The 25233-nt window shown below is 34.6% G+C and overlaps 2 protein-coding genes across 3 annotated transcripts; one reads left to right on the forward strand and one right to left on the reverse strand.

The window, feature by feature from the left end:
• Positions 1-4376: 4376 nt before the first annotated feature.
• Positions 4377-12649, reverse strand: LOC120330825 (translocating chain-associated membrane protein 1-like 1). 2 transcript variants are annotated; one of them, XM_039397770.2, is made up of 10 exons: positions 12438-12649; positions 12012-12102; positions 11496-11605; positions 10619-10735; positions 10174-10263; positions 8780-8904; positions 8240-8350; positions 7516-7659; positions 6755-6909; positions 4377-6370 (listed from the first exon to the last, which is right to left on the reverse strand). In XM_039397770.2, the coding sequence occupies exons 1-10, from the start codon at positions 12558-12560 to the stop codon at positions 6306-6308; spliced, it is 1131 nt and encodes a 376-aa protein (XP_039253704.2). In that variant the 5' UTR covers positions 12561-12649; the 3' UTR covers positions 4377-6305. The 2 variants fall into 2 exon arrangements, with proteins under 2 accessions (XP_039253704.2, XP_039253706.2); XM_039397772.2 differs by having other exon boundaries at positions 6745-6909.
• A 4617-nt stretch (positions 12650-17266) lies between these two features.
• On the forward strand, positions 17267-25233 carry LOC120331040 (uncharacterized). Its single transcript, XM_039398060.2, has 9 exons — positions 17267-18393; positions 19496-19785; positions 20199-20300; positions 20771-20878; positions 21078-21171; positions 21378-21524; positions 22157-22297; positions 22855-23138; positions 23365-25233. Exons 1-9 carry the CDS (start codon positions 18282-18284, stop codon positions 23878-23880), a joined length of 1794 nt encoding a protein of 597 aa, XP_039253994.2. The 5' UTR covers positions 17267-18281; the 3' UTR covers positions 23881-25233.

Here is a 25233-nt window from a genome sequence, read left to right on the forward strand (position 1 = left end):
GCGCACTTTCATTTTATAATAAACGTACTGAACAACATGGCAATAATGCGTCAAAGGGCCCGCCTCAAGTTGTAACTTGAGTCAAAAAATCCCTCTGGGGCCGTGGTTCGCCTTATTTTGGTAGCAAATCCATTTAGCATTGCTGGACAGTAAGCGGATAAGGAGATTACTTTGTACACAAAGGTATCAAAAATCCACAGTTATGCATTAAGTAAACAATCAGCAGACTAAGTTTCACATCGGGAAATTGTGACAGAATTATTTGTCCGTTGACAAATGGCACAAGATTTTCAGCAATGTAAAATGTTTTTGTGGATACAGGATTAACCAACAACTTTACCTTCTTGATTTTTTAACTCAATTTACTACTTTCGAGCCTTTATTAAAGGTTTTCTGGTAAATACAGCTTTACGAATTAATTGTGGTCCAAATTCTCATTCCCAGTTAATGATATAGATTAGAAAGTAGTCTATCTCAGTTAAAACAACAGTGTCATCCATTAAACTTGCGGTTTTAAAAGTTAGAACTCTATCCCTAAACGATAAATTTTGACATAACATTGGCACCTGGATCTTATATTGAAAAGTCGTTACACAGCTTAAGCTAATCCTACCCAAGCAAAATATTAGAAATTCCAATGTTACTTATTCACGTTAAATTTAGACGCCATGTCTTCTGTCACAGACCTTAAGAATATTTTATGTGTATGCAACGACTAAACCGGGGTTAAATCCTGCAGGATGAGTGGTATCGCAATGCATGCGAGTAAAATTTGTTACTCCTTACTTTTTTAACCTGATTATTGACACAAAGAGGAAAAACAAGCCGAGTATAAAAATGACGGGTTTTCGTGACGGAACACCATATTTCATGCTAAAAACGCATTCATTTTTTGACCCATTCCTGAACAGGGATAAGTTCTCAAAATAATACAGTGTACACATCATGTTCCGAAATGTTACAATGTGAAATTGGACTCAAACATTACATTTCTAGACGGAGGTTTTGAGAATTGATAAACAATCAACAACGGGCTATACCACGCATTTCCGATTATCATAGAGCAGGGATGGCGAACCACTGACCCGCGGATCACAAAGTGACCCACTGCGTTTCTTCGGTGACCCGCCAAGGCGCGAATGAATTAAAAACATACTACCATATAAGTGGTAAACTTGATAAAACCGGCTCTAACTAAATTTAATAATAAGTAAACTGGTATACGCTCAAATGCAAATTTCCTGAGCGGTAGGGTATTTTCAAAACTCCCAATCTTGGACGCGCGTGTTCACCCCTGTATACCGTTATGCACCTATTGGCTGTGACATCGTTTATGACGAAACAATACAATCGATCTGTTCTTTTTTCACAACGTCTTGTTACAGCATTCCCATTCGGAAAAACATGAACCTAAATGCACTGCAGATTGTTATTGGGGGTTTGCGAGAACTAAATGCTATTTTGCATTTATTAGTTTCCCGCCTGCAATGCCGTTGAGAAAACAAAATCTTTTAGACTTAAAAAATAAAGATCTAGAAATCTGAAATAACAATGGGGCAGTGTGAAAGTGTCTAAATGTGGTTGAAAACCGATCGAAAGATATAACTCTATCAGAGTGGAACAGGGGCGTAGCCAGAAATTTTTGAAGGGGGGGGGGGGTCTGAAATTTTTTTTTTGCCAAGTTGAATCGAAACAGCTAGCGGGTTCGATCGAATGATGGCATACACGTGTTTTTAGTAGTATTGAGGGTCTAAAAAGCATTTCAAGCTATGGAAAATTGCTACCTATGATACAGAAAAATGATTTTATTTTTTTACATTTAAAAAAAAAAAAAGGGGGGGGGGGGTTCGACCCGCAAATCCACCTCCTGGCTACGCCACTGGAGTGGAATTCCCTCCAAACTCTTTAGCGGCATAGAATAATCTGCCGCATCATCCTAAACGTTTTTGGTAATTCATATGCGTGTTTTTGTACATGAAACTACACAGCACCAACTGAAGTTTATAAGATTTGTAAGATAATATGCAGCAGCAAGTTTCTCATAGATTCAAACCTTGATTAAATATCTGTGACCCACACTCTTTCGTTCCGCGATAAAAATATCATTTTTGACCCCTTCATTGAAAAAGGTTCGCCATTCCTGTCATAGAAGGAGAATTGCCCAAGACTTTCGTGGAATACGATGGCGTGGGAAGAAACAGCGAAGGTTGGAATGAATGCAAAATGGCGATGTCCCGAGGAAGCCATATATCTAGGAATATTCTCACAAAATCATAAAAAATTGTAAGATTATTAAAAACGGCTTAAAATCTTTCAATTCAATTCGCCTTAGGCCAAATATACATGGAATGTACGAGTAAAATTTGCTAAAAGTTGGACGGACATATAAGTTTATATATATGAAAGATAGATGCAAATAATATAATTGCCTTTTAAAGTTAAATATGGGTATTTGTTTGCCATAGTTCGTTTGCCTAGTTAGGTCTATGCTGGGTGGCTGATCACTAAATTTGACCTGGTGAACTTTGACCCTAGACTCGTGGAGGACAAGTGTCGATTGAATGTCAACTTCGAGTTATTAAATATATATGAATAACTACAGAAGATAAATTTTCATTAGGCATGTGTTAAGGTCAATAGTGCCCAATATCCTCACCGTGGTGTCAAATGTCAACTGGCTGGACGTTGACAGACAATATTTCGAAACACATATTTAACTAACTCAAGCTAGAAATCTGAACATCTCTTCAAACATCGCAAAGTGCTTTCCAAACAAATATTTTAAAAGACAAATTTACTGGGTTAAAAATGTCAATCACCAAGCGACAATAAGTGTTGTTTTTTGCCTATTTATATCGAAGTGTGAAAAGAAAAAAGAAATTTTGCAAGTACAACTCCGAAAAATTTGAGTTAACACAATCATGCATTAGAAATCGATATGAGAGAAAGAGATGAAATGTTGCGCTACCTATGTGCACTACTCCTTATATTTCTACTAGAATTCGCGATCCCAAGTAGCAAGAATATATTTTATTTTGTCGGTTTTTTAACAAACGTTATTGGAAACGAAATGGACCTATGGATCGTTTTGTCATTCTGTACGTTGTATTTTGTATGGTGACGTCAATAAATTTTCCTTGTAGCGGTTCCACGTCCGCATGTCAGGGGATCTCGGGCTCAGCGAAAGTTATCTTGGGGTACAGTGAACTACGTTACGGGAGCTGCAAATATTTGATAAAACAGTTGTGACTCGGATCATTTGATATTTCAAATTTCGTATAGACTAGGTGTGTGAATCTTCATCGTCCCAGCTATGATATTGGGGGGGAATTGTGGGCAAAAATTTCGTTTCGGCTTTTGTGTCCATATATTTGGGCGTTGCTCGCTTGTTTCGTGATGCTCTACGAAGTATGTAACCGGTACGTTTTCAAGTGAGCCTACTTTATTTGCACCTACAGACATTTCCTCCAACTAGCATTTATACTCCTGAATTATCAGTGTTTCAGACAAAACTTCAGTCATGGTCGACCTGGTATTAATTAAACGAAAATCCGTTCTCTGAACGAAGTTTCGACTACTCGCAAAGATGTCGATCAGGTCTGACGTCACAATAATGTCACGTGGTGGTAAAACCGACGTTTCTCAGAGCAACTATTTCTTCGTTTAGTTACGTAACAATGACCAATCAGCAATAAGTTAACAAGGACGTAACAATTGTTATTCATGCAGTCGCTCGGACATATTTCCAAGCACTGCCTCGTTTCTTCGCGACTTCGGGTGTTATTTGTCCGTTTTCCTATGTGTTTTTCGAAAATAGTCGTAAATCTTAGTTGTCATTATACCTTCGGAGGACCTAGTTTAGTTGCACCAATCAAATTTCGTGAACGATGCAATAAAAAAAGGCCAAAATTAGCGGTCAGTACCTGTAAGCGGCGTGTGGATTTGTGGTTCTAATAAAACTGACAGTTTTGAACATGCGAGTTTGTAAGCGCGAACTTTCGAAAACGAGGCGGCAAATTTTTTTGCAATTGTGAAGTGTAGAAGGCATTTTTCAAGCGTCGGGGAAACGTCCTTATTCGAAGATACATTAAAACCGCGAGTGAAATAACCCGCTTGATATGGCTCAGAGGAATTGGAAAATAAATTTGAGGAAATGGCCTCCTGGCGGCTTCAACCTGCTATCTTCACGTACACACTGCTCCACTGGTTTGAGAAAAATTTTTCCATAGTGCAGAGATCGTATTTTTGAGGTTTTAGGAGACCTTCCCCGGACCTCCTGAAGTATGCGCATCAAGATGGCGCACAACCTTAACTCAGGTTGAGCATCAGGTTGGGTTCTGGTTATGCGACATCAGCCACAATGAACACAGAGCAAGTCGGCCTTAAATCGGTTGCGGTTAAACAACAACATATTCCTCAACATATATTCTTAAACAAAAAGCCACAAATATGGCGGCACACCCTCTAATTAACCCAGTTTGTTTACTGAGAATTTGGGTACAAATTATTTCATTCAGAATTCACGCTTTAGTAGTATTGAGTGAATCACTATTTCTGTGTAAATACAGTATTGGGTATTTGTAATTAGTTCACATTGAATATTGTTGAATCCATAGATATTAAAATTAGGAGTACGAAGTGGTAGACTGAATTCATTCTTGTGAGCAAAAAATTCACAAGCAAAAACTCACGTAACAGACAAACTTCAACCAATGAAAACTGAGCCAGCATCTACCCTGATGATCATTATTATGGCTTCTATAGAATAACAGCACCGCTAAAATACTTAACAGTTTGGAATTTAAATTTCTCCAAGCAATACAGGTTATGGCACAAAATATATCTCAATTAGAAAGTAACATTAGTTGATCGAATGTCAACATAAAGGCACAAAATATGGAAGTAAATAATAAAATCCTTCTCTTAGTTCTACTAAAATGAAAAAAAAAAATGTCCATATACCTAATGCCATATTGCTCTTCAGAATATAAGTTTTCCATTGACATTGATAATACCGAGAATCAGCATAACGTTGTCTTAGCTTCTAGGAAAAACACCAAATCACCAAAATACGAAACATCATAATTATCTTGAGCCCCAATTAGCTAGCTCAGCTCATATTAAAATGGATATTGGCTATATATAAAGTGATTCAACATTATATATCATTGAATCAGCAAAAGTATTAGCATGAAAAACAGAAAACTTAACAATATTAGAGTATCCAGAAATAGTACAAGCAAGCAGGGATTTCTAAGAGAGCTGGGCTCTTTGAACTCTGGGTCCCGACCATCCCTGGGTCGCTCAATCGATAAAAAACATCATGCCGAAAGATGCATTTCAAAAATTTAGATCAATATATTAATATTTTTCAATTGATCCTCCAATTAGAATTAATGAATTCTCGAATAAAATTCTCAGATATATATTTGGAAATATGTACAATTTGACTAGATGCAAATTTGCAAAATTTAAACATTTTAGTCCAATCCTTCGCAAAAGAATTGTCGCGCATCAAATTTGATAAGAAAAACGCTCATAGACTCCATAATATCAAATCAATATTCATAAGGAAAGTTTTATTGGCTAGACTAGAATTGAAGCACAAAAACCTACATTCCCATTTACTCGACAACGATAAACAAAAATCAAAAATAGCCAATCCAAAAAAAACATTGCCAAAGAATTTTATATATCCACAATAAAGTCATCTTCGAGTGAACACCCAAATTACTCAAAACAAAACAAAAAAAACTTTGGCCTCCGTTTATATTCATTAGGTAAGTAATTCGAGACTTGTCGAAGCGTAGTAATTGCCTAAATAGTGAGCAACACCGAAAAAACACCCAACTAACAATTCTATTTACATTTATAAAACTGATGATTATTTCAATATGACAGATGGGAAACAATGTCCACCATGAAATAACACATCAGTGTATAGGGGTAAAGTATATTTTTAAATATTCAAATTTCAGAAATCCTCATCTTGGATGTTATTACACAGGTAGGAGTATGATTCAACAAATTCCTACACTGTGAATCTATAAAAAAGTGCAATTCTGCTGTTTATAGCCAATTACAATGCTGAAAATTTTCATAAAATAGTTTTCCAAGAATGAGCTAATTTCAAATTTAATTCATTTTACACAATGATGATAACGGCTTCTTATTACTAAATGCTAAAATGACAGTTATAGCCCAGGAAAAAACATTGCAAAAATACCAAATTTTTTTATGGTGGGCAAGTTAACGCATCCAATAATTTCAACGTTCGACAATCGACAATAATCCTGATAATATTTTCAACTTCTTTTCAGTTTTCCATTGCTAACTTTGTTGTCTTCTTCTGATTCGATACTCTTCTTTTCTGTAATAATGAAATAGGTTAGAATTCAATTTCATAATATTAAAATATGGTATATCGAATTATTTAGTATATTACGGAGAACGACATCAACTTGTAGTCCAGCCGTAGAGGGAAACAACTTATAAGTTTAACTCTTCAAGTTGAATAGACAATAAAAGCAAAAACAGCAAAGACCGTAAATGACTTATACGAAATAGCAAATAATAATTGTACAAGTTTACCAATTTTGTTTGGTATTTTAATGATCTATTGAAAAAAGATATCCCACTGAAAAAATTTCGCATCCTTACTTAATCAATGACAGAAAAATAATATATTGTCGGCCTCGATGCAAAACTTCAAAAGCAAAAAAAAAAACACCATAAATATCATACTTTCACTCACGCTTACTCTTTCCTCCCTTTGCTTTAGCAGGAGTTGACTTCTTTTTCAATGCTTGCGCTGCTTGTTTCTGGTCCCTTTGCCTACGGAATCGTAGTTGAATAAATCTCCACATCAACCACAGTTGCAAAAGACACATTGCTGCCATGGCTGAAGTTCTGAAACAAATGTTGTTGATTAGTTTTAACTAGCGGTCGTTCCTAGCCTTTTTCATTAAATTTCTCCTATTTCGGACCTCTTTATTTCTCCTCAATATGCATAAAGCTGATTTATTTGTTCAATCTTTCAAAGATCCTTAGCCAGTGTTATGAATGAGTTGCATTCCCGCTTTTGTACAGATTAAGTAGTTTATGTGTGCATAGATAAGCATTATAGTATCAAAAATAACAAATATTAGTAGTTCACTACAGCAACTACTAGTTGTACTACAGCAAATACTAAGAAAATTAGTCCTACAGAAAGACAAAATTACTCCTTGATTGAGAAATAAAAAGTTAAACAAAAACACAATTGTATGCCTGTTTTCGTAGAAATAGTGAAACCGTCCCACTTAATAATGCTATATTTATACTATAAGTATAGTCATTTAAAAGAAATTTAGATTAAACAGACATCACGAAAAAGTAAAACACAAATGAAATTGAAGAGTAAAACTATTTATTAAACAAAACCATCTTCAATGAATTATGTATGACATATTTCCAGTTTTGGTTAAAAGATCATTAATCAATTTGAAAATATAATATATTGAAAACTAAATGTACCTGATGAGACCGCTGTTGAAATTTCCAGATGCCGGATCAAAACCTTTCTCCGCTAAGTTGCCGAACCCAAACCAGAATACAAGAACAGTGAGTGAGAGGATTAGGAAACGAACAACTGGATACAGGAAAGTCCATACACGAAATCTAAATGAAAATGAAGCATTCAACAGCATGTCTACGTGTTGGAGTGAGTATAATGCACTATAGAAAAATTCTTGGATTCGAAAATTTACCCATACACTGACATCCTTTTTATTTCCGTAATAATCAATCAACAATAAGTGAACAGTACTGTAACAATTGAAACTTAAGCACAGACGACACCTTTTTACTTTAATACAAATTTTGAGGCGCACTTTTAAATATAGACTCAATTTAGTAGTTTGTGGAGCGTTATTTATTAGTTTATAGCATGTTTCCAAAATCGAGTTAAATTTCGGTCATTTAAAATGATCAATAATCAAAATGTCAAATAAATCCTCCCTGATATTACAAATTGTTAACAAACGAACACAACATTATCCTGGTTTTTATGAAAATTAGTATGACAGATAACAGAATAAAAAATGCAGCGAGTTGAAACTGGTGAATTTTACTATAAAAGTGTCAAATATCATCATAATAAACAATTTTACAGACTTAAACACAAAATGGTTCAGAAATTAATTTTATTTAGGTATTAGATTGAATTAAAGGTATCAGATTAAAAATTGTGGAATTTTACCCGATTTGAGCATTTTCATCCTTCTCCGCAAAGTAAAGCATCCTTGAAACATGGAAAAGACATTCCATTGGATAGTGTAGAGCCAGTGTGACGATGCACAATTTCCAAAAACTAAATGAATGATGTAAAAAATAATGATAAATTTTAACAATGAGATATCCTACAAAAAATTGATCAATGGAATGTGAAAATTTGGAAAAACTTTTGGTGTGGAGAAGGGCACTATTAAGAAAAATATTCGAATATATTAATGCAGAGCATAATATTCATATTAGTGAACTATTTGGTTTTAATCAACATTCCAACTTTCTTAAAAGTTATTCAGGGACTCATTCAATTCAAAAACTGGATATCTACTTTGTATCCTAGAATCCTGTCTACCCCAATAAATCAAATTCTGAATAATGTAAAGGTATTAATTCTGAGATTATATTCTAGTTAGCATAAGAAATGCAGGGTTTTGCTTTTTACAAGTGGAAAAATAACTGACGAAGTTCCACATTTCAATAATACTGCTAACGAATAGAAAATATTTTTTACTTGGTGAAATATGCCGCAAAAATGAAGAAGAAATAAAGACAATAGTATTGGATACGAGTAGAAATTTCTTCTTTTCGAACTTTTTGCAGATACAGTTCAGGAAACATATGCAGCCAGTAAGCAAGCTAAAAATACGTAGATTTTTATTATCAGAAAGAAAAGTGAATAAAATATTGACCGGGGTTCTGCGGCACCCTAAGGTTTCGCCAGTACAGTAGAGTTTCCCAAGTTTACTTTCAAATCCGAAGTTCTATAATAATATGATTAGTTTTAGATATAATCAAATATATGTTAAGTTTGCCACATTATTGAACTTGCTACATTTCAAATATCATTTTATTTTGCCAGCATAATGTTTGCTTTTATATATATTCATAGCTAGTTAAGTTTGCCACAATATTGAACTTGCTACACTTCAAATATCATATTGTTTTGACAGCATAAGGTTTGCTTCTATATATATTCATAGCTAATACAATTAAGAAAATAAAACTATTGTACAGTGTTATTCAACCCTCTAGATCTAGAATGTTTCACTCGGGTTCCACTTTCCCAAAAAAGTTGAAAACCACTGAAGAATTACACGAAGAATCAGTTTAAACAGATTTATAATAAATATAATTTAGTCGGATGAACTATGGTTTGATGTTAAATAAACAGTAGCAACACATCCTTAACAGGAAGTTAAAGATGCTTCAATATTCTATAAATACATTATGCAATCTGTTACTGAAATTAAAAACGACGATTTTATTGGCATTAGATTACAAATAATGATCGACAGCAACCAGGATAATTCATATAGTGGATTATGTAGTGAATTAATAAAACAAGCCCATATAAAATTCAAAACATTGTTCATAACCTAAATCACTCAATCACGCATGTTTTACAAAGAATTTCAACTTCTAAATTTATTATTATTGTATGATAGGGTATATAGATTATAACTAGACATAAAGAAGATATCGACTTGACGTTAAAATTCATTCATATCTGATCTTAGATTACAGTGGCCTAATTCAATGTGATGAACGTTTTATGAACTCAGTTTCACTTTGAAAAACTAACAATCAGTAAAAAAATATTATCATGAGTATGACAGATTTATTTTCATGACAACCATTTGTATGTTATATATATCATTCTGCCACATGTATTCAATTAAAACCATTTGAGAGCTCAGTGTTGCAAATTTTTGTTGGTTAGCGTTGAATATACGATTAAAAAAATTGAGTTTAAAAATAGCTAGAATCGAGAATATTTAAATAAACTAATTATACATGGCAACAGATTTCTAGGGATCAAACTAAAATGAAAATAAATCGCAAGATAGAATTCCTCAACATTGAACAATGCGATAAGGCTTGAATAAAATGTAAGAATAAACATACCTGGATGAGCATAAACAACTTGTTCTCCCAGCGCAAAACAGTATGGGGATATTCTTCCCATAGAGCGGAGACATTTGGAAGCAATTTTGACTGCAGGAAAGATAATATAAAGATGTTTATTACAGAATTTTGGACTGAAATGTCTACTAATAATACCATGCTTATTTCATTATATATCAGTAATGATATGTTGGATAGATACTAATTTGGAAATATAAAATACATAATTTTGATAAGATGGGTTTTTAAAAGTTTAGTAATAGTTGATGGCTGTATTACTGTATGCTCTCTATTAGAAGATATTTTTTTCATCATGACATTTCATTCTATTGTTTCTACAACATTATTTATGCTTTTAATAGTTGCTTGAATAATGCTTTTTAACATTTATTTCAATAACCCTATAATACAACTTGTGATAAAACTTGATACTTTGTTCAATTACCTGATGCACACAATATCCTGCCCAAATAGCAGAGACAGCAGACCACATGGACAGTTGCCCGGATTCATTAAATTTGCTGGTTTTAGTTTTGGAAAGATGAAGCTTCCTTGACATTTTCTGAAAAAAAAAAAAAAAAAAATAGTACGAAAATATTTCAAATAGGCCTACAGTGTATAGTTGGATGTATAAAGTAATTTCACATTTAAATGTCATTGCGAAGAACAGGAACTTATTCAGCATCATTTAAGTCTATTGACATTTGTATAATTATAATTTATACCAACCATTATAAAAGACTTTAACTTTTCAATTTGCCATTTAAATTTTAAACCACTCAAAAGCTATCAAAAATAACAACATATATTCGTACCAGGGTGGTCAAAACCAAATATTTCACTATTCTGAATACCATCATGAAAATGTATTTTTGAATATTGAATTTAGAATGCATTCTAAAACGAGGGCAAGATCATGCAAAAAATAACTTAAATCACTGAACCTTCATGTTGATCACATCTAAAACGACATAAATCTAAAGGTTTATTGTTTTCTCTGTGTTGTTTTTTTATCAGTTGAGATATGGTGGGTTTTCGTCTAGCAGCTCAAAATCTCTAATTTTCAAATATACGGTAAGTATCCTACATTATATAAAAAGTTTAAAAAATTTTTCATAACGAGTATAATGGAATTCAATTGTATCCAAATCGTTTTGGACGCCCCTGAATTTTGCAAACTTCATGATTTGGTAATATAGTTTTATTTTAATATAATGATATCGCAGCATGAGGAAATCGATATTTATTGCAATAAGGGTTAGAACAATATCCGTCTAAAAAGTTGTATTGATTTTATACAATACTGGTAGTCTGGTACTCACATCAATTATATACTCTTGAATAACTGCATGAACAACAATGACAATCAACATTTGAAAAATCACTGTGAAAGCATCAAACCAACCTCTGTTGAAATCAACTGGAAATTTCTCTGCGCAATAAAAAGGGTTGAATGTTTAAAATTTATATCAGGGCGCTTGAGAATATAATTATTCAACTTCACAGATGATGAGGATATTTGATAACCACTAAATTATATAAATTTCACATAAATGACAATAGCTACATACAAATAACACTAAAAAAAATACATAAGTGTACAAAATACACAGTGTGTACATATGGATCCTAGTGAAATTACTGTTATTGGAGTGCAAAAAACTCAATTTGTCATCCAAAATTTGCTTTTCAGTCATTAAAGAGTTGCATTCTATTTCTCTGTAGACGGCATCGCATAGGCTTCTGATACTGGACTTCTTATAGATATATTTGAGCATTGGTGAATTCAGATTGATTTTGAGAAAATACAAAAGTTACGTATGTAATAATAAAATTACCAATAACTTCATCATCTTCTTCATTTACTTCTTCATCTTGTTTAAGACCATATTGCAGGAAAACAAACAATCTACTGATCTTTGCAGTGGCCTGAAAATAAAACAGAATACATGTTAAAATTGTAACACTATGTCTTATATATAAAACATCAATCAATTGAAAGAATAAATTACTCCAATCGAGCACCAAATTGATATATCAAGTATAGTCGAGAAAGGGCATTGTAATTAAAAATAGGTCTAAATAGCAAACAATCAAAAAAGACAAAAATATACCAATTTTTTAGTTGAAATGTTTCGCAATGTTACAAATATTGTTTGTTTTGGCTGCCCAACCTAACAAAATAAGTTGTGAGAGTGTAATGTGAGAGATTTGTGAACTACACATTACAACGATTTCAATGTAGTAGAAAATAAAGAATGTACCTCAAATAGAAGTCCTAAAATGATGACGATTGCAGTACATGATACAATATCTGCATGATTTTGTATAACAAACTCATGACTCATTATTGGCGGACTTTTGCTCTTCTTTCTTGGCATTCCCATGGTGCTGTGTTATCTGATACTTTCTTAAGCTATTTAAGATTACCTTACAAAGTTTAACAGCAAATCCCTGAATCCTGCAAATTCAAAATTCAGAGACTGATCAGAAATAGTGACTAAAAACAGTCACAATGGTTCCTAATCAAGGTGGGAAGTTCTAAGTCTGGAGCATAGAACTGTAGAATTTCAATTTGAGATCATCCTGCGAATTCTTGGGTTCGTTAATTCAAGTTCATGTACAAATAATCAGGATAAACATCCAAAAATACCAAAGACATGAATTGTGTTGATACTTTTTCTTTCTATGCCTATAAAATTGAGAATTTTTGAATATTGTTAGCTTGAAATATTATTTCTGTATTTGGTTAATATAAACAAATTCAGCTAAACAAGCAACAATCTGTCAGTGTAGCCTTATACCAGAATACTGTAAAAACAATAACTGAATACTTGACTAACCCGACACTTTCCGCTGTTCTGTTTGCTGGCCTGTGCACCAAACTGCAAACAACTAGGCCTACAGAACTAGGGAATCTGAGAATTTTACATCGCAAAAAGATACAAGTAGGTACCATACGGTTCCGAATACCGTCTGTTTTGAAGGAAGAAAACGTACGGTAAGTCTATAAATTATGTAATTAATTCTTCCCTTAATACCGTAATTCGGCACGGTAACATAAAACGAATCGCAAATATAAAACAAGACTATATAGTGAGGGAGCACGCGCTACACGCTGTGTATGACGTCATATTGAAATTGTTGTAGCATATGTTTTAGATTGTTCATTATGACGTTGCACGACTCTTCCAACACGTCGACAATCGGCGCTGCTTGTTCACCGAAGCATGTCTACGGCTTGAGTGTGTGTTTTAGAAGTCGTCTTGAAAATTTTATTTCTAAAAATGTAATATAGGAGCCGTGTGTAACATTAAGTTATCATTTGGTCACTGGTTTGCATTTTTATAATTTTGTTCAATTTTTACGGGCGGGTCACATATACTTTGCAATGGCGCTTCAGAAAATCATTTTTGCGAAGACCCGCACTAAGAAAAGTACTTAATTTTTTAGATACTATATCAGTTTATACCATTAGTTAAAATTTAATTACACGAAATATTCCAAATTAAAGATTTAAAAAAAAAATATGTTAGACGACAGTAAACACATCAACTGAAACAAATTTATTTGACAAAGCAAAGGAACTCATTTGCAGTAGATTTTCGTGAATGAATATTGAAAAAAAAATTCACAACTTTCTCCAAAAGCAGGAGGCTACACAAATGCACTAGCGGGCAACATGCGGTCAATGAAGGTAGTTTGATCATCCCTGCCAAATCCCGTAGGATATAATTTTGTGCGAGAACGTTGCTGGACCTGCATCATTGCAGTGCGACAAATTAACGACTGGTCGGCTACCGCTTCCTCCTGCATGTATCCAAGTCGATAAATTTTTTCCTAACGATAATGGAAAATAAAACATCCTCATACCTTATCCTGCCTTTGAAAACGAAAAAGACTTATGTTATGCTACTGCGTGATATTCTGAGTGACCTTGATTCAGTAAACAGAGAAGAGTTTTCTTCGCGAAACGACTCTTTATCAATCGTTGTTCCGCATTATGACAGATACCGAAAACATATTTAAGGATTCCAGTGGAGCACACGTTCATGCCTGCAAAACCTACGAACAAACCAGGCGATATAATTTATAGTGGAGAGAAATTCTTTTTAGCGCAGAGGTTCCCAAATTAGGGTACATGTACCCCCAGATGTACATTTCTACATTTCTGGAGGTGGACTAAAAATATAACGTTTTGCTTTTTTGAAACACAACAGACAATTAAACGATTGTTTATCGTAACGCCCAGGGCTATAAATAATCGGTAGCTATTTTGAATATGCAAATCGCATGACGATGATTGTTGGGTTCAACCAGCAGAGACTATAGAGAAGGATTATCACTTAAATCGTGGTCCAAAAGGATGCGCCGCTTCTTGCCGCGCGCCGCGCAAATTAACAGAATGTTAAACATGATTCAAATATAATTGAATATTTTACAAATTGTATTTATTATTAATGTTTCGTTATTTTAAATGCTGTGTATATGAAGCACTAAATTCATTTTACCTTTATAGTTTTACGTAGTGTAGCTATAGAGATAAATTACACTCAATTTTGTTATCGACAACTTTGCGCCTTTTTAAAGTTTGCAGACATGTATAGGCCTAAAAAAACACTAAAAACCGATGTCCTAGTGCATAGGTTCTCAAAGCTTGCAAAAATCCCACTGTCGGCGTTAAAATCTCAGTAAGTACAATTTACAATCGCGCAATCAATAACCGATGTGGGCGTATTTAAAATGCCTTGTTTATTGACTCAATTGTGTTCAATGTAATTTTTTGCGATAAAAGTTGATTGATATACTTAAATTTAGGTTGCGGATTCACCTCTTTATTAATTATTTTTCGTTTTCCACACTGAACTCACAATTCTTTACAACAAAAAAGTAATTATCGTCGTCCTCGTGGAACGATACATGCATAACAAAATTCAATCGCGCACGTTATTAGCGACTTTTTTCAGTCTTCCAAAAACATCAATTTATTAGTATGTTTGTCAAGTGTCAAATATACAGCCTTAGTATATATAATTGGACACGTTTAGTGGACATAACGATCGTTTTGTTGTTATGTTGTTCTTTGACACGTTTTGGACACGTCAGGAACATTAATCGGTAGTTAACAATGTGTTTTTGCTCGTATTTTTTAAATTTATTTGTGGGGCTCCGTGAATAATAGTCAACCTCTTCGCGTGCTCCCTAACACTAAAAGTTTGAGAACCCCTGTCCTAGTGGATTAGAGATCTCAACCCTTCCCGGCGTCGTATGTTGAATAAATGCGCAATCCTCTTCGACGCTTTTTTCTGTCATTTCCTTCCGTATTTCCTACAGATCCCTATCCACCGTCTCTATCTAATCTCTCGTGTCCAGCCCTCCTCGATACCCCTTCTTACTCACCTTTCCTGTTCCTTCTACCCTTCTTGATATTTCCATGCCCAGACTTCTTCTATCAACTTTCCTGTCTAATATTCCAGCTCCTTTATCCCGCCTTATGTCCCCTCGCCCAAACCGCCTGCATACTCTTTCCTGCCTAACATCCCCACTCCCTCCCTTCCGGGTCTTTCTACTCGCGACACTTCAATGACCTCAATGACTCACCCTTCGCTTGCCTACTACTTATCTAAACCGTACGAAAATAACCTTACAATCTAATCTTCTGTACAGCGGACCCAACATGTGAGCTTTAATTACGGTAAATATGCTAACGAAGTTAATGAGTTAAACCGAAACAAAACACAATATATTTCAAACTTTACAACCTAAAGTGCATAGAATTGTGCCAGGTCCAATGTTTAAATGGGAATCTCCATGATTGATCCCCGGGCTGTGTCCGTTGTCTTGTTTGAATACTATCAAAAGTAGCCGAGTCACTGGAATTGATTAGGTGTTCGCCGCCTGCTCATTAAGTTTGGTAATTTATTAGCAGCCACCACAATTATTGGTTTACGTTAAAAGACTAATATGCGCAGAAGAAAACTCGGACAAAAAAGGGTAATTTGTCCCCGAGCGTTTTATTCATAGTCAAGATCATTTATGATTGCATAAATTGGGGACTTTTAGAATTTTAGCAATTTATCTCATATTATTATTTTCGCAGATTGCCGTGATATTTTGGAGCAGTAATGCTTTTATTCTATTGTGAGTCGACGCAACCACGAGTTGCGTTCAACAGAATCAAATTAATATAGAAAGACATTGTATACTCTCGTAGCTCCAAGGATAGAATATCACGAATGCGAATATTATAAACGAACGCGCAATTGCATAAATCGTTTCAGAAGCCCTTTCTTGGGAATTTCCGATTTTAACCCCCTGGCTGCGTCCTTGCATGCATCACTTTCCATAAGTAAATTGTATAAATTACATAAGTAAATATTTCCTGCTTTGAAGAAGAACGTAGCTGTATATTAAAATATTTCCGACAAATTTAACTGATTTTCGCGCATCCATCGAATTTATCATACGAAATTACCGTCCATTCAATGTAGTATTCCATGATCTATCATGACTTCTACGGGGTTTGGTGCTACTACAGAGAAGAAAAAAACTGTCGAGACACCGGTTTACTATTATCTGTCCTAGGCAATGTTATGTATCGTTAACTGGTATTATCATTGCTTTTCAAATCCAAATAGTGCGCCGTGGCGATTTACTGAGTGCGCCCCGAAAATTAACAGATTTGTGTTAAACTACGGTGGCGAGTTTTTTCCTTATAATAGGGCGACACAAGAACCAAACGTTTGAGAACCGCTATAGCATAGCACAGTTATCTGGATGTAATATCTGTGCATGGGTATTTAACGTCAATCGTGATGTTGTATAGGGTTCCATTACATTTGAACCCACGTACATTTGAACCCATGACATTTTCACCTGTATGCTATTGTACCTATGGAATTTTTTTTGTTTCACGGATAGTTAAACCCATACTAACCCTAACCCATGGGTTTTAGCACCCGCATATAGATTGAACCCGTGGATATACGCCAGGGTTCAAATGTACATGGGTTCAAATGTACGGTCACCGTTGTATAGCTACTGGCTATGATTCAAAATACAATATCGAGACAGAAGGATTGTGGATGCGAGTTTTTTCTAACATTTTTACCTTTGGAATTCGATGAGCTTCTAAGCTTAATAATAAAACTCCGCACTCAAAGATATATAAACAAATATTTTTTGTTTTCGTAACATGATGAAAAACCAACTTGCGTGGTACATTCAGTCAATCGTATTTAATGAAGTGTATTGGCACGGTGATGAATGGCCCATGTGATTATGTTTGATTACTAGAAGCTGATAATACAAAATCACTGATCTATGCCATTTTCCTATTTGTTGTGGTTTACACATTGTTGTGTCGATATACGACACCGTTTAACAAACCTTGTCGGATCTCACGTTGCATTACAATACTTCTCAGGGTATTCCGATCGCCATTGTATCAATATTTAGAGTAAAAACAATATTGTATTTGCGATACGTCAGTCTTGTGTACGGCTGTCGGATTTGATCACGATGAGAAAGTAGGGCATGACAGACAGCCTTGAAAGGGCAAGATTTGAAAAATTTCGAAGAGTCAGAAAAATGTGTCATCCGCGAAATGGATGGCAGTTATTATTGCTGTCACCTTACAATTACGCGTTTTCATTTGACGAGCTATTCAACAAATTCTTATGTTTAGTTGGTTCGACAAAATTTTCAATGAATGGAATAGCTTTTCAATTTGTTTTATTTAATCGGTTTTAAATTTTAGTTGCCTTCGCAGGTAATACCGCTCCTGTGTCATATTATTTAGTCCGAATTACAGTAAAAATTGATTTAGTCAAGATACACTCTTTGGAAGCTAATTTAGAACCATTTAGCGGTCGAGGTGAGCATTTTGTACGCATAAAACAGATTGCAAATATCCCGCGTTCGTATCTGAGATATTTTTTGATTACAAATTAAACAGAGCATAAGTGGATTGAAGACACAAGACGTTGAGACCACTTGAGTTCATGAAACATTTTTTCTTTTGAGTTCTCAAGTGCGAGTCAACGATTTAAACATCTGGCAGTTTTGTAGCATTTACTGTAACAGGACAGGCACAGTCGGTAGAAAATATGGCAGTCAAATCAAAGCAGGGTATTCCTACCCAAAAAGTAATAACTATAAAGCATGGAAGTGCACCTGAAATCCAGGCTGTAAACATATCTGTGAAGAAAAGAAGATCTGGTAAGTATGGGGTGAAACTATCGGTATAGCATAGGAACCAATCTCTGATTTTTTTTTAATTGACCGAATTCACAAGAATCGGAAATATTTTTGTGACGATAAATTGTCGCATTGGTTCAGATGAGGCCGACAAGTAATTAATTTTTCTATGTTCGGGTTTGTATAGTACCTAACAACCTTGCAATCAACTTCATAAGTCAACAATCTATGTTCCATTTATATATCGTCACGCTAATAACCGAATTGCGTAAGTCATTTTTGGCGATTTTGAGTTTTTTTTTATAAAATAGGTATTTATGTAATGCCGCGCACCTGTCTGTTAACTCAGATTTTATTTTAAGAATTCCGAAACCCATAAAAATGGAGATTTAGTATGACATGCACATTTGTGCAATTGTTTCGTCATAATGAATTATCTTTGTTACCTCAGGACTATTCTGACGTCACAAAGGCAAAATAACCTCGGCGAAGTATTTTCGAGTTTTTGCATCTCGGATTCTAGCTTAGCGCGTATTAATTTGAATTTATACTGCAGTACAGGAAGATGTGCACTTGTGATATTCACTGTCCGAGTCCAATTCACCTTGGTTGGCTTTTATATTGGGTGCATTGATGTTTTATTCTTTATTTTTATTCTTAGTCTTATTTCGGTGGGTGTGCAGAACGTGTTATATTGATGAAATATATATTTTTAAACATAAAAAATAATGTAATTGAAACTGATTAGCTATTTTGGGGATACGACATTGTAGATACTGAGAATTACATTCGTTTTAGGAATGTTTAGTTTTCAGGACTGGTGCATATATATAGTAAAGTTGCAAAATTGCGTATGTCCCCAAGTCATAGACACATTTCTGCCTAAGTGACAGTGCGCCATTATGACGTCACTTAACTGCGTCATACAAATTAACTTAAATCCGGCTACGATCATAAAATTGAACCATGGCAAATTATTGTCTCTCAATGGCATAACAATATCATTCGGAAGTTTTTTTACGTTTTTCTCAAAACTGCTAAAAATGACTTACGCTATTCGGTTATTAGCGTGACGATATGTAACCTATTTTTTGTAATCTAATAATTTGTTCACTCCCAATAGATGCATCCAGGCAAAGCGATGAAGTTATGTTTCAAGGAGTTGTTGATATGGAACAACCATTTTATCGAAAACGTCCGCCGAGCAAAACCATGACAACGACAAAGTCAACGATGACAAACGATGATGAATACCAGACCGAGGTTACGAAGGAAGAAGGACAGGGGACTCCTGTGACGTCGGGTATGGGCGATGATCTCGTGGAACAGATAGATGACACGACTGATGAAATTCACATTGCGACAGTGAAAAACGCGCAACACAAAGCTTTAGCATGGAAAATGACACCCAAGGTAAACATATTTTAAACTTTCAAAGTTTGAAAACATACTAAATCCAAAAACATGTTGTCATAAAATCTGTATATGAAACGGACAAGTGTGATGAAACATATTGTTCCCATCAGTGATTGAAAGCGTTCAAATGAATTGAGATAAAACAGCAAAATTTTGAGTGACCTATTGGTTCCGTTAGACTCGGAGAAAATTTGAATAAAATTAAAATCCTTCTGAAAATATGGAGCAACAATAATAATTGAGCGAAACGATCCATGATTCAACGCCGTGTCAATAAATATAATCGGCAATCTCATATATATATGCTTAAAGATAGGTAAACGTAACCAGCACAAGGGCCACATCGGAGAAAAAAGAATCGTATACTCGTATTATATAGTTGTACATCCAAATAATCAAACGTTCTACAGGTTCATTTTCCCGTTCGAGAGGATTCACCTCTTTTGACTTCACTTCCTCCTGCGTCTATTCATCAATATCAAGGAAGTTGGATGGCTCCGAGTCAAGCTGTAGTGAGTTGACTATAAATGTGTAAAACAAATAATTAATATTGATATTATGGTTATTATGCTAGCTTTTTAAAGTGCAAGTAAATAATATTTCACATTCTGAAATGAAAACGAATCGAAATAATATTTATATATATATATTATGTATGTATACAAACCGCGACCTCAACGCTGAACTTCTTCGATAGTCGCCAGATACTTTATTGTTGAGGTTTACATTATATTTGTCAATTCAAAAGCCATGTATTAAATTTATGTAAAGTGTGTCATATTAATTTAGAGTACGTAGTGACATACATACATTTCTGAAATGAGGGACCTGTGCGATACAAAATATAACCTGTTATGAACTTTTGTACCCTATTACTGGTTACAACGTAAATTTGCGAGTCCTTCTTAGCAAAAAAATATTGCTCTGTCGTCTATCATACCCATATGACAACTAGAATTTGATTCAACAAATTTATTTCTAGGATTGGAATTATCTTCCAGAACCCGTTATCGATCCGCCATTTGAACACCGACCTGATAAGTCATACGTCATTCATCAAAACCAACCCATTCCATTGAATCCACTCAAGGTAATATATAGGTATCTTTTAAAGCACGTAAGCTATTTAGCAAATCTGCCTACGTGCATCCGCGAATGAATTTGTAATTTTCTCTTCGAATAGAAGTTTTTCTTCATAATTTAAAAGCTCAACCTAAATGATTATATAAAATTACCAAACATTAATTGAATAAATTCCGCAAATGCCGTAATAATTACTCCATATTTAGGTGTGGCCTGGCTACGGAGGAAACTTGTATTTTGAACCAGTACGAGTAGAGACGAAACCGTTGAATATTAGAGAAGAAAATGGGCGACAAATTGGTAATTATGGAATCAATGCATTACATGATCTTACTTGTGTTAACATTAAAGTGATGGCAAAAATTTGGTATATTTCGTAGAGGCAAAAAAGGATTACATTAGTAATGTTATAAAACTATCACAATATGACAAGTTCAACACCGATACCGTAATTGGCCAGTGCTTATCAAGAATTTTCACTGATTGTATTTTTTATTTGACAACAGCACGGAACCGCAGCAGAGCTACCTCTCGATTCACCTACGCTGATCAGACGACAACACCAGATGCTTTGTCGGACTCAAAATACATGTCTTTACCACCTTCATCTCCTTATCACTCGGAAAATCGCAGACATTTTCATTATTCCCCTGGTAAGAATATGCTTTGCGTATTATCGTTGAGCATAGATATGTCATCCTAAATAATGACGTGCATATATACATTTCAGCTAGGACATGGACAAACTACGGCCCGCGGGCCCAATCCGACCCGCTGGGTAATTTAACCTTGTACGCCTGATGCTTCTACAATCATACTAAAACGAATTTTTTTAATGTTCCAGCTAAAAAAATAGCTCAACGAATTTAATGAAATTGCGATAAAATTTAGTTTGGGCACGAGGCTTATTGTTTTCCACTTTTGTAACACTGTAAATATTGTTCATAAAATGTCACTTTTCACGTCACACTTACATGGCCCGCCAATCCAGATGGGCAGAATTTTTGGTCCCTGGTCCAAAACCCTAGCTCACCCCTGTTAGCCGATGCTAATTGCAAAACGATGTATGATATAATACGTACTGCTGACGTCATTTTTGTAATTTTTCGGTTTTTATGTCTGTCAAAATAGAATATTCTGCTTCATTAATATGAAATAACGAATTCGGCTATCGGATAGATATCGATTTATCCAATAATAATTTGTTCATATTCATAATAGTACGTTGAAAACAACAGGTATCTATCGAAAACTAAAATGTTATAATATTCTATAAATAACGAAGATACTGATGCTTTACAAGAACTTCGAAGTTCCCATCCAGGAGATCTTTTATTTCAACGACAAATGGCACATTTGGATAAAAATTATGTTCTTAATATGAAAGGAAATCCCAAGTTGCATGAAGATTGGTCTTGGATCGCAGGTCGAATTCTTTTTTTATGTCCTGTAGCAAAGATTTTTATTCATTAATTCTCTCATTTCGCGTTTTACTATACTTTCGGCTGAATATAAAATATCCACATTCGATTTCTTTGAGTGGATATCGAAAGAGCGTTTTCGCTCTTTGCATCAAAACCGGCGAAGACAAACGAAGGTCTAAAAGAGTACGCGGTTGCGTATAATACCCATTTGATATGTTGTTTCCATATACTGTATCAAGAAGGGCTCTTTCGTTGATATTACAAATTTTTCACCTATAAAATTATTTTGTACGCCTAAAATGGATATATAACACAATTTATATTCCCCATGCGACGTCAGAGCACAAAATCGTGTTATGATGTTGCTTCATTATGCTATGATGACCCAACCTACCAGCCTTAAATACGTTTGTTTGACTGACTATTATCGCCATGTGTTCTCTAAGTTTTACAAATTATACAGAATATAACACGACTCTATCCCTCAAATCAAAATGGTGGGAACTTTTCTGTTTTTGCATGTTGGATATACAAAAAGCCTATTAATTATTGGTTCCAGGACTGGAATCTATCGGGACTCTTTGCATTGGAGACACTGCTGGAACACAAACCAAAAAATATCCGTCCAAGCCATACTCGAGAACATTAGTCGTAGAAAAAGTACCGAGGAAATTTGTTTTTCATCCCGGCAACACTCCCGCCGGAATCAGCGCTAGAAAGCCGGCTCGTCCCGTACCACTTGTGCAAGTAAAAATTGATACCAAGAAACGAAATAAATACCCCCCTAATGATTATGCATATTGGAGAGATCAAAGCATAGCAAATTGGAGTGAAAAGAAAAAGGTACAATATTTTTGCAACGAAATAGTTAATACAGAGAAATGGAATGCTGGATATCTCTATATTCCTCTGTTGTTTTCAAGTGTCTCTCTTTGTAATGCTTCAACAAAAATTACCCCCGACAATTATTGCCAAATTTAGCAATCATTTCACTAAATCCTTGCCAGATTTTGTCAAAAAACTGTTAGATTTTTTTTATTACGGATTCAGGGTCTTACTTATATTTCAGAGGTCACCGTTAAAATCACGTGGTGTCACGAAATACAAGGAAATCAACCGACGAATGCAATTACCAAGTATACCCATTCGGGTCAAAGGTCATAAAGTCAATGAAACAAGCTGCTACAATCCATGGGAAATGTTTAAAATAGGTTCAAGCAAACCAATGTACTCAAACAGTACGAGCAGAGGTGGCAGTCCAAATAAATCAAAACATCGGGTTAAAGATATCATTTCAGCACAGACGAAATATCAGACGAAATTTTCATCCCCTGAAAACAAAGAAAATGTGTCGTTTTCAGTTACAAATTATCTCAGCAGTACTAGTCCACATGCCACCGAAAAAAATGCTCAACAACGTAGTCTAATAGAGAAGCCAAATACATATTTGCAACAAACTCCGGACCACGAAACTGACGATGAAGATAAGTTGAATTATGAAACGATCAAATCCGTGCTGTACAGTACACGAGAATATAGAACAACGCGAGAAGGTAGACGAGTCCCAAATTCCACTCCGTGTTAAATATTTCACTTTTAGGAAAAAATGGTTACATTGATGAACAAACAAATATATCACCCAATGTTAAACTTTTCATTTCATATATAAACATGCACGGCAGTGTTATTTGGGTTTCTCTGTTTAAAATTGGGCAATTTATCCGGTGCCGTCCGAACGACCAATTTTTGTTAGCGTTTGTGCAATGAAAGGCATGCAAATGCTGAACTGCAGATGTTTACGGCTTTTCAAAAATCTCATAATACCCTTGAGCACATTTAACCCTTAATTAACGAAACGTGTTCTGCAATTTTAGTTTTTTTTTTGTGATTTTTGACCGTTTGAGTATGTCAGAAACAATGTTAAATCTGCGAGAGAGACGACTTTAGTATATCCCTGAATAAAATGTGTTATGTCGGTCCACGGCGTTTCCCGCCGACAATGAACTCATATATTACTTGAAAAAAACATTTGGGGGGTCACAATTTCTTCATGATCAAAATTAATTAGTAAATTCAATTATTAGTAAATAAAAATCCCAACTTCTAATTGTAATTTATTAATAATTAAAAGTTAAAATGGAAAACAAACTCAATATCTCATTTGCATTTTTGATGGATCAACAGTCACATCATTGAAGCATCAAAATTCGGTTTCTATTTCCCTAAACCTGCCAAATTTCCTATAACAAAGTGATGGGAGTTTTTTTTGAAAAAGAAGCAAAAATTGACGTAATACATACATATATAAAAAATGAAAATAATAAAAAAATAACGCGGTATTCCATTTTCTCCGCAAACGACCTCTTTGTGACAAAATTTACACTATTTTGTTTTTTTTCATATCATAAGTTGAAAAAAAAAGCAGAAGTTGCCATGGGATATGAAAATAACAGATTAAAGTGTGAATTTGTTTCATTGGTTTCGATCATTATATCAATACAAGAGAGCTACGCCCAAATATATGGACACGTCTGTTCGCAGTACAGTACGGTTTACCGTACCGTCAGATCACAGTTTACAAATATATTCACACCAAGCGAAGCAGTACAGTAGGACACAAAATGGCGTCTGATGTCCGCAGAACGTTTAATGACGTCTAAGCAAACGAAAACAAATCTCACAGAGCTATCAGATATATTTTAAATGAATAAAAGTAATAGCCTTCTGGAGAAAAATTTCATCTTTAACCACTAAAAATTTCAAAGCAATTGGTCCAGTAATCAAAGAGAAAAGCGTTTTTTTAATAATTTCCACTAGGTGTCCAAAAAGTGTCAAACAACAACAAGAACAACATAACAACAAAATGATCGTTATGTCCACTAAACGTGTCCAATAAACACAGAACCTTACTTCGTAGAAATGACCATGGCAGTGAAAA

Source organism: Styela clava, chromosome 6 (assembly GCF_964204865.1).
Source record: "Styela clava chromosome 6, kaStyClav1.hap1.2, whole genome shotgun sequence".
NCBI lineage: Eukaryota > Metazoa > Chordata > Ascidiacea > Stolidobranchia > Styelidae > Styela > Styela clava.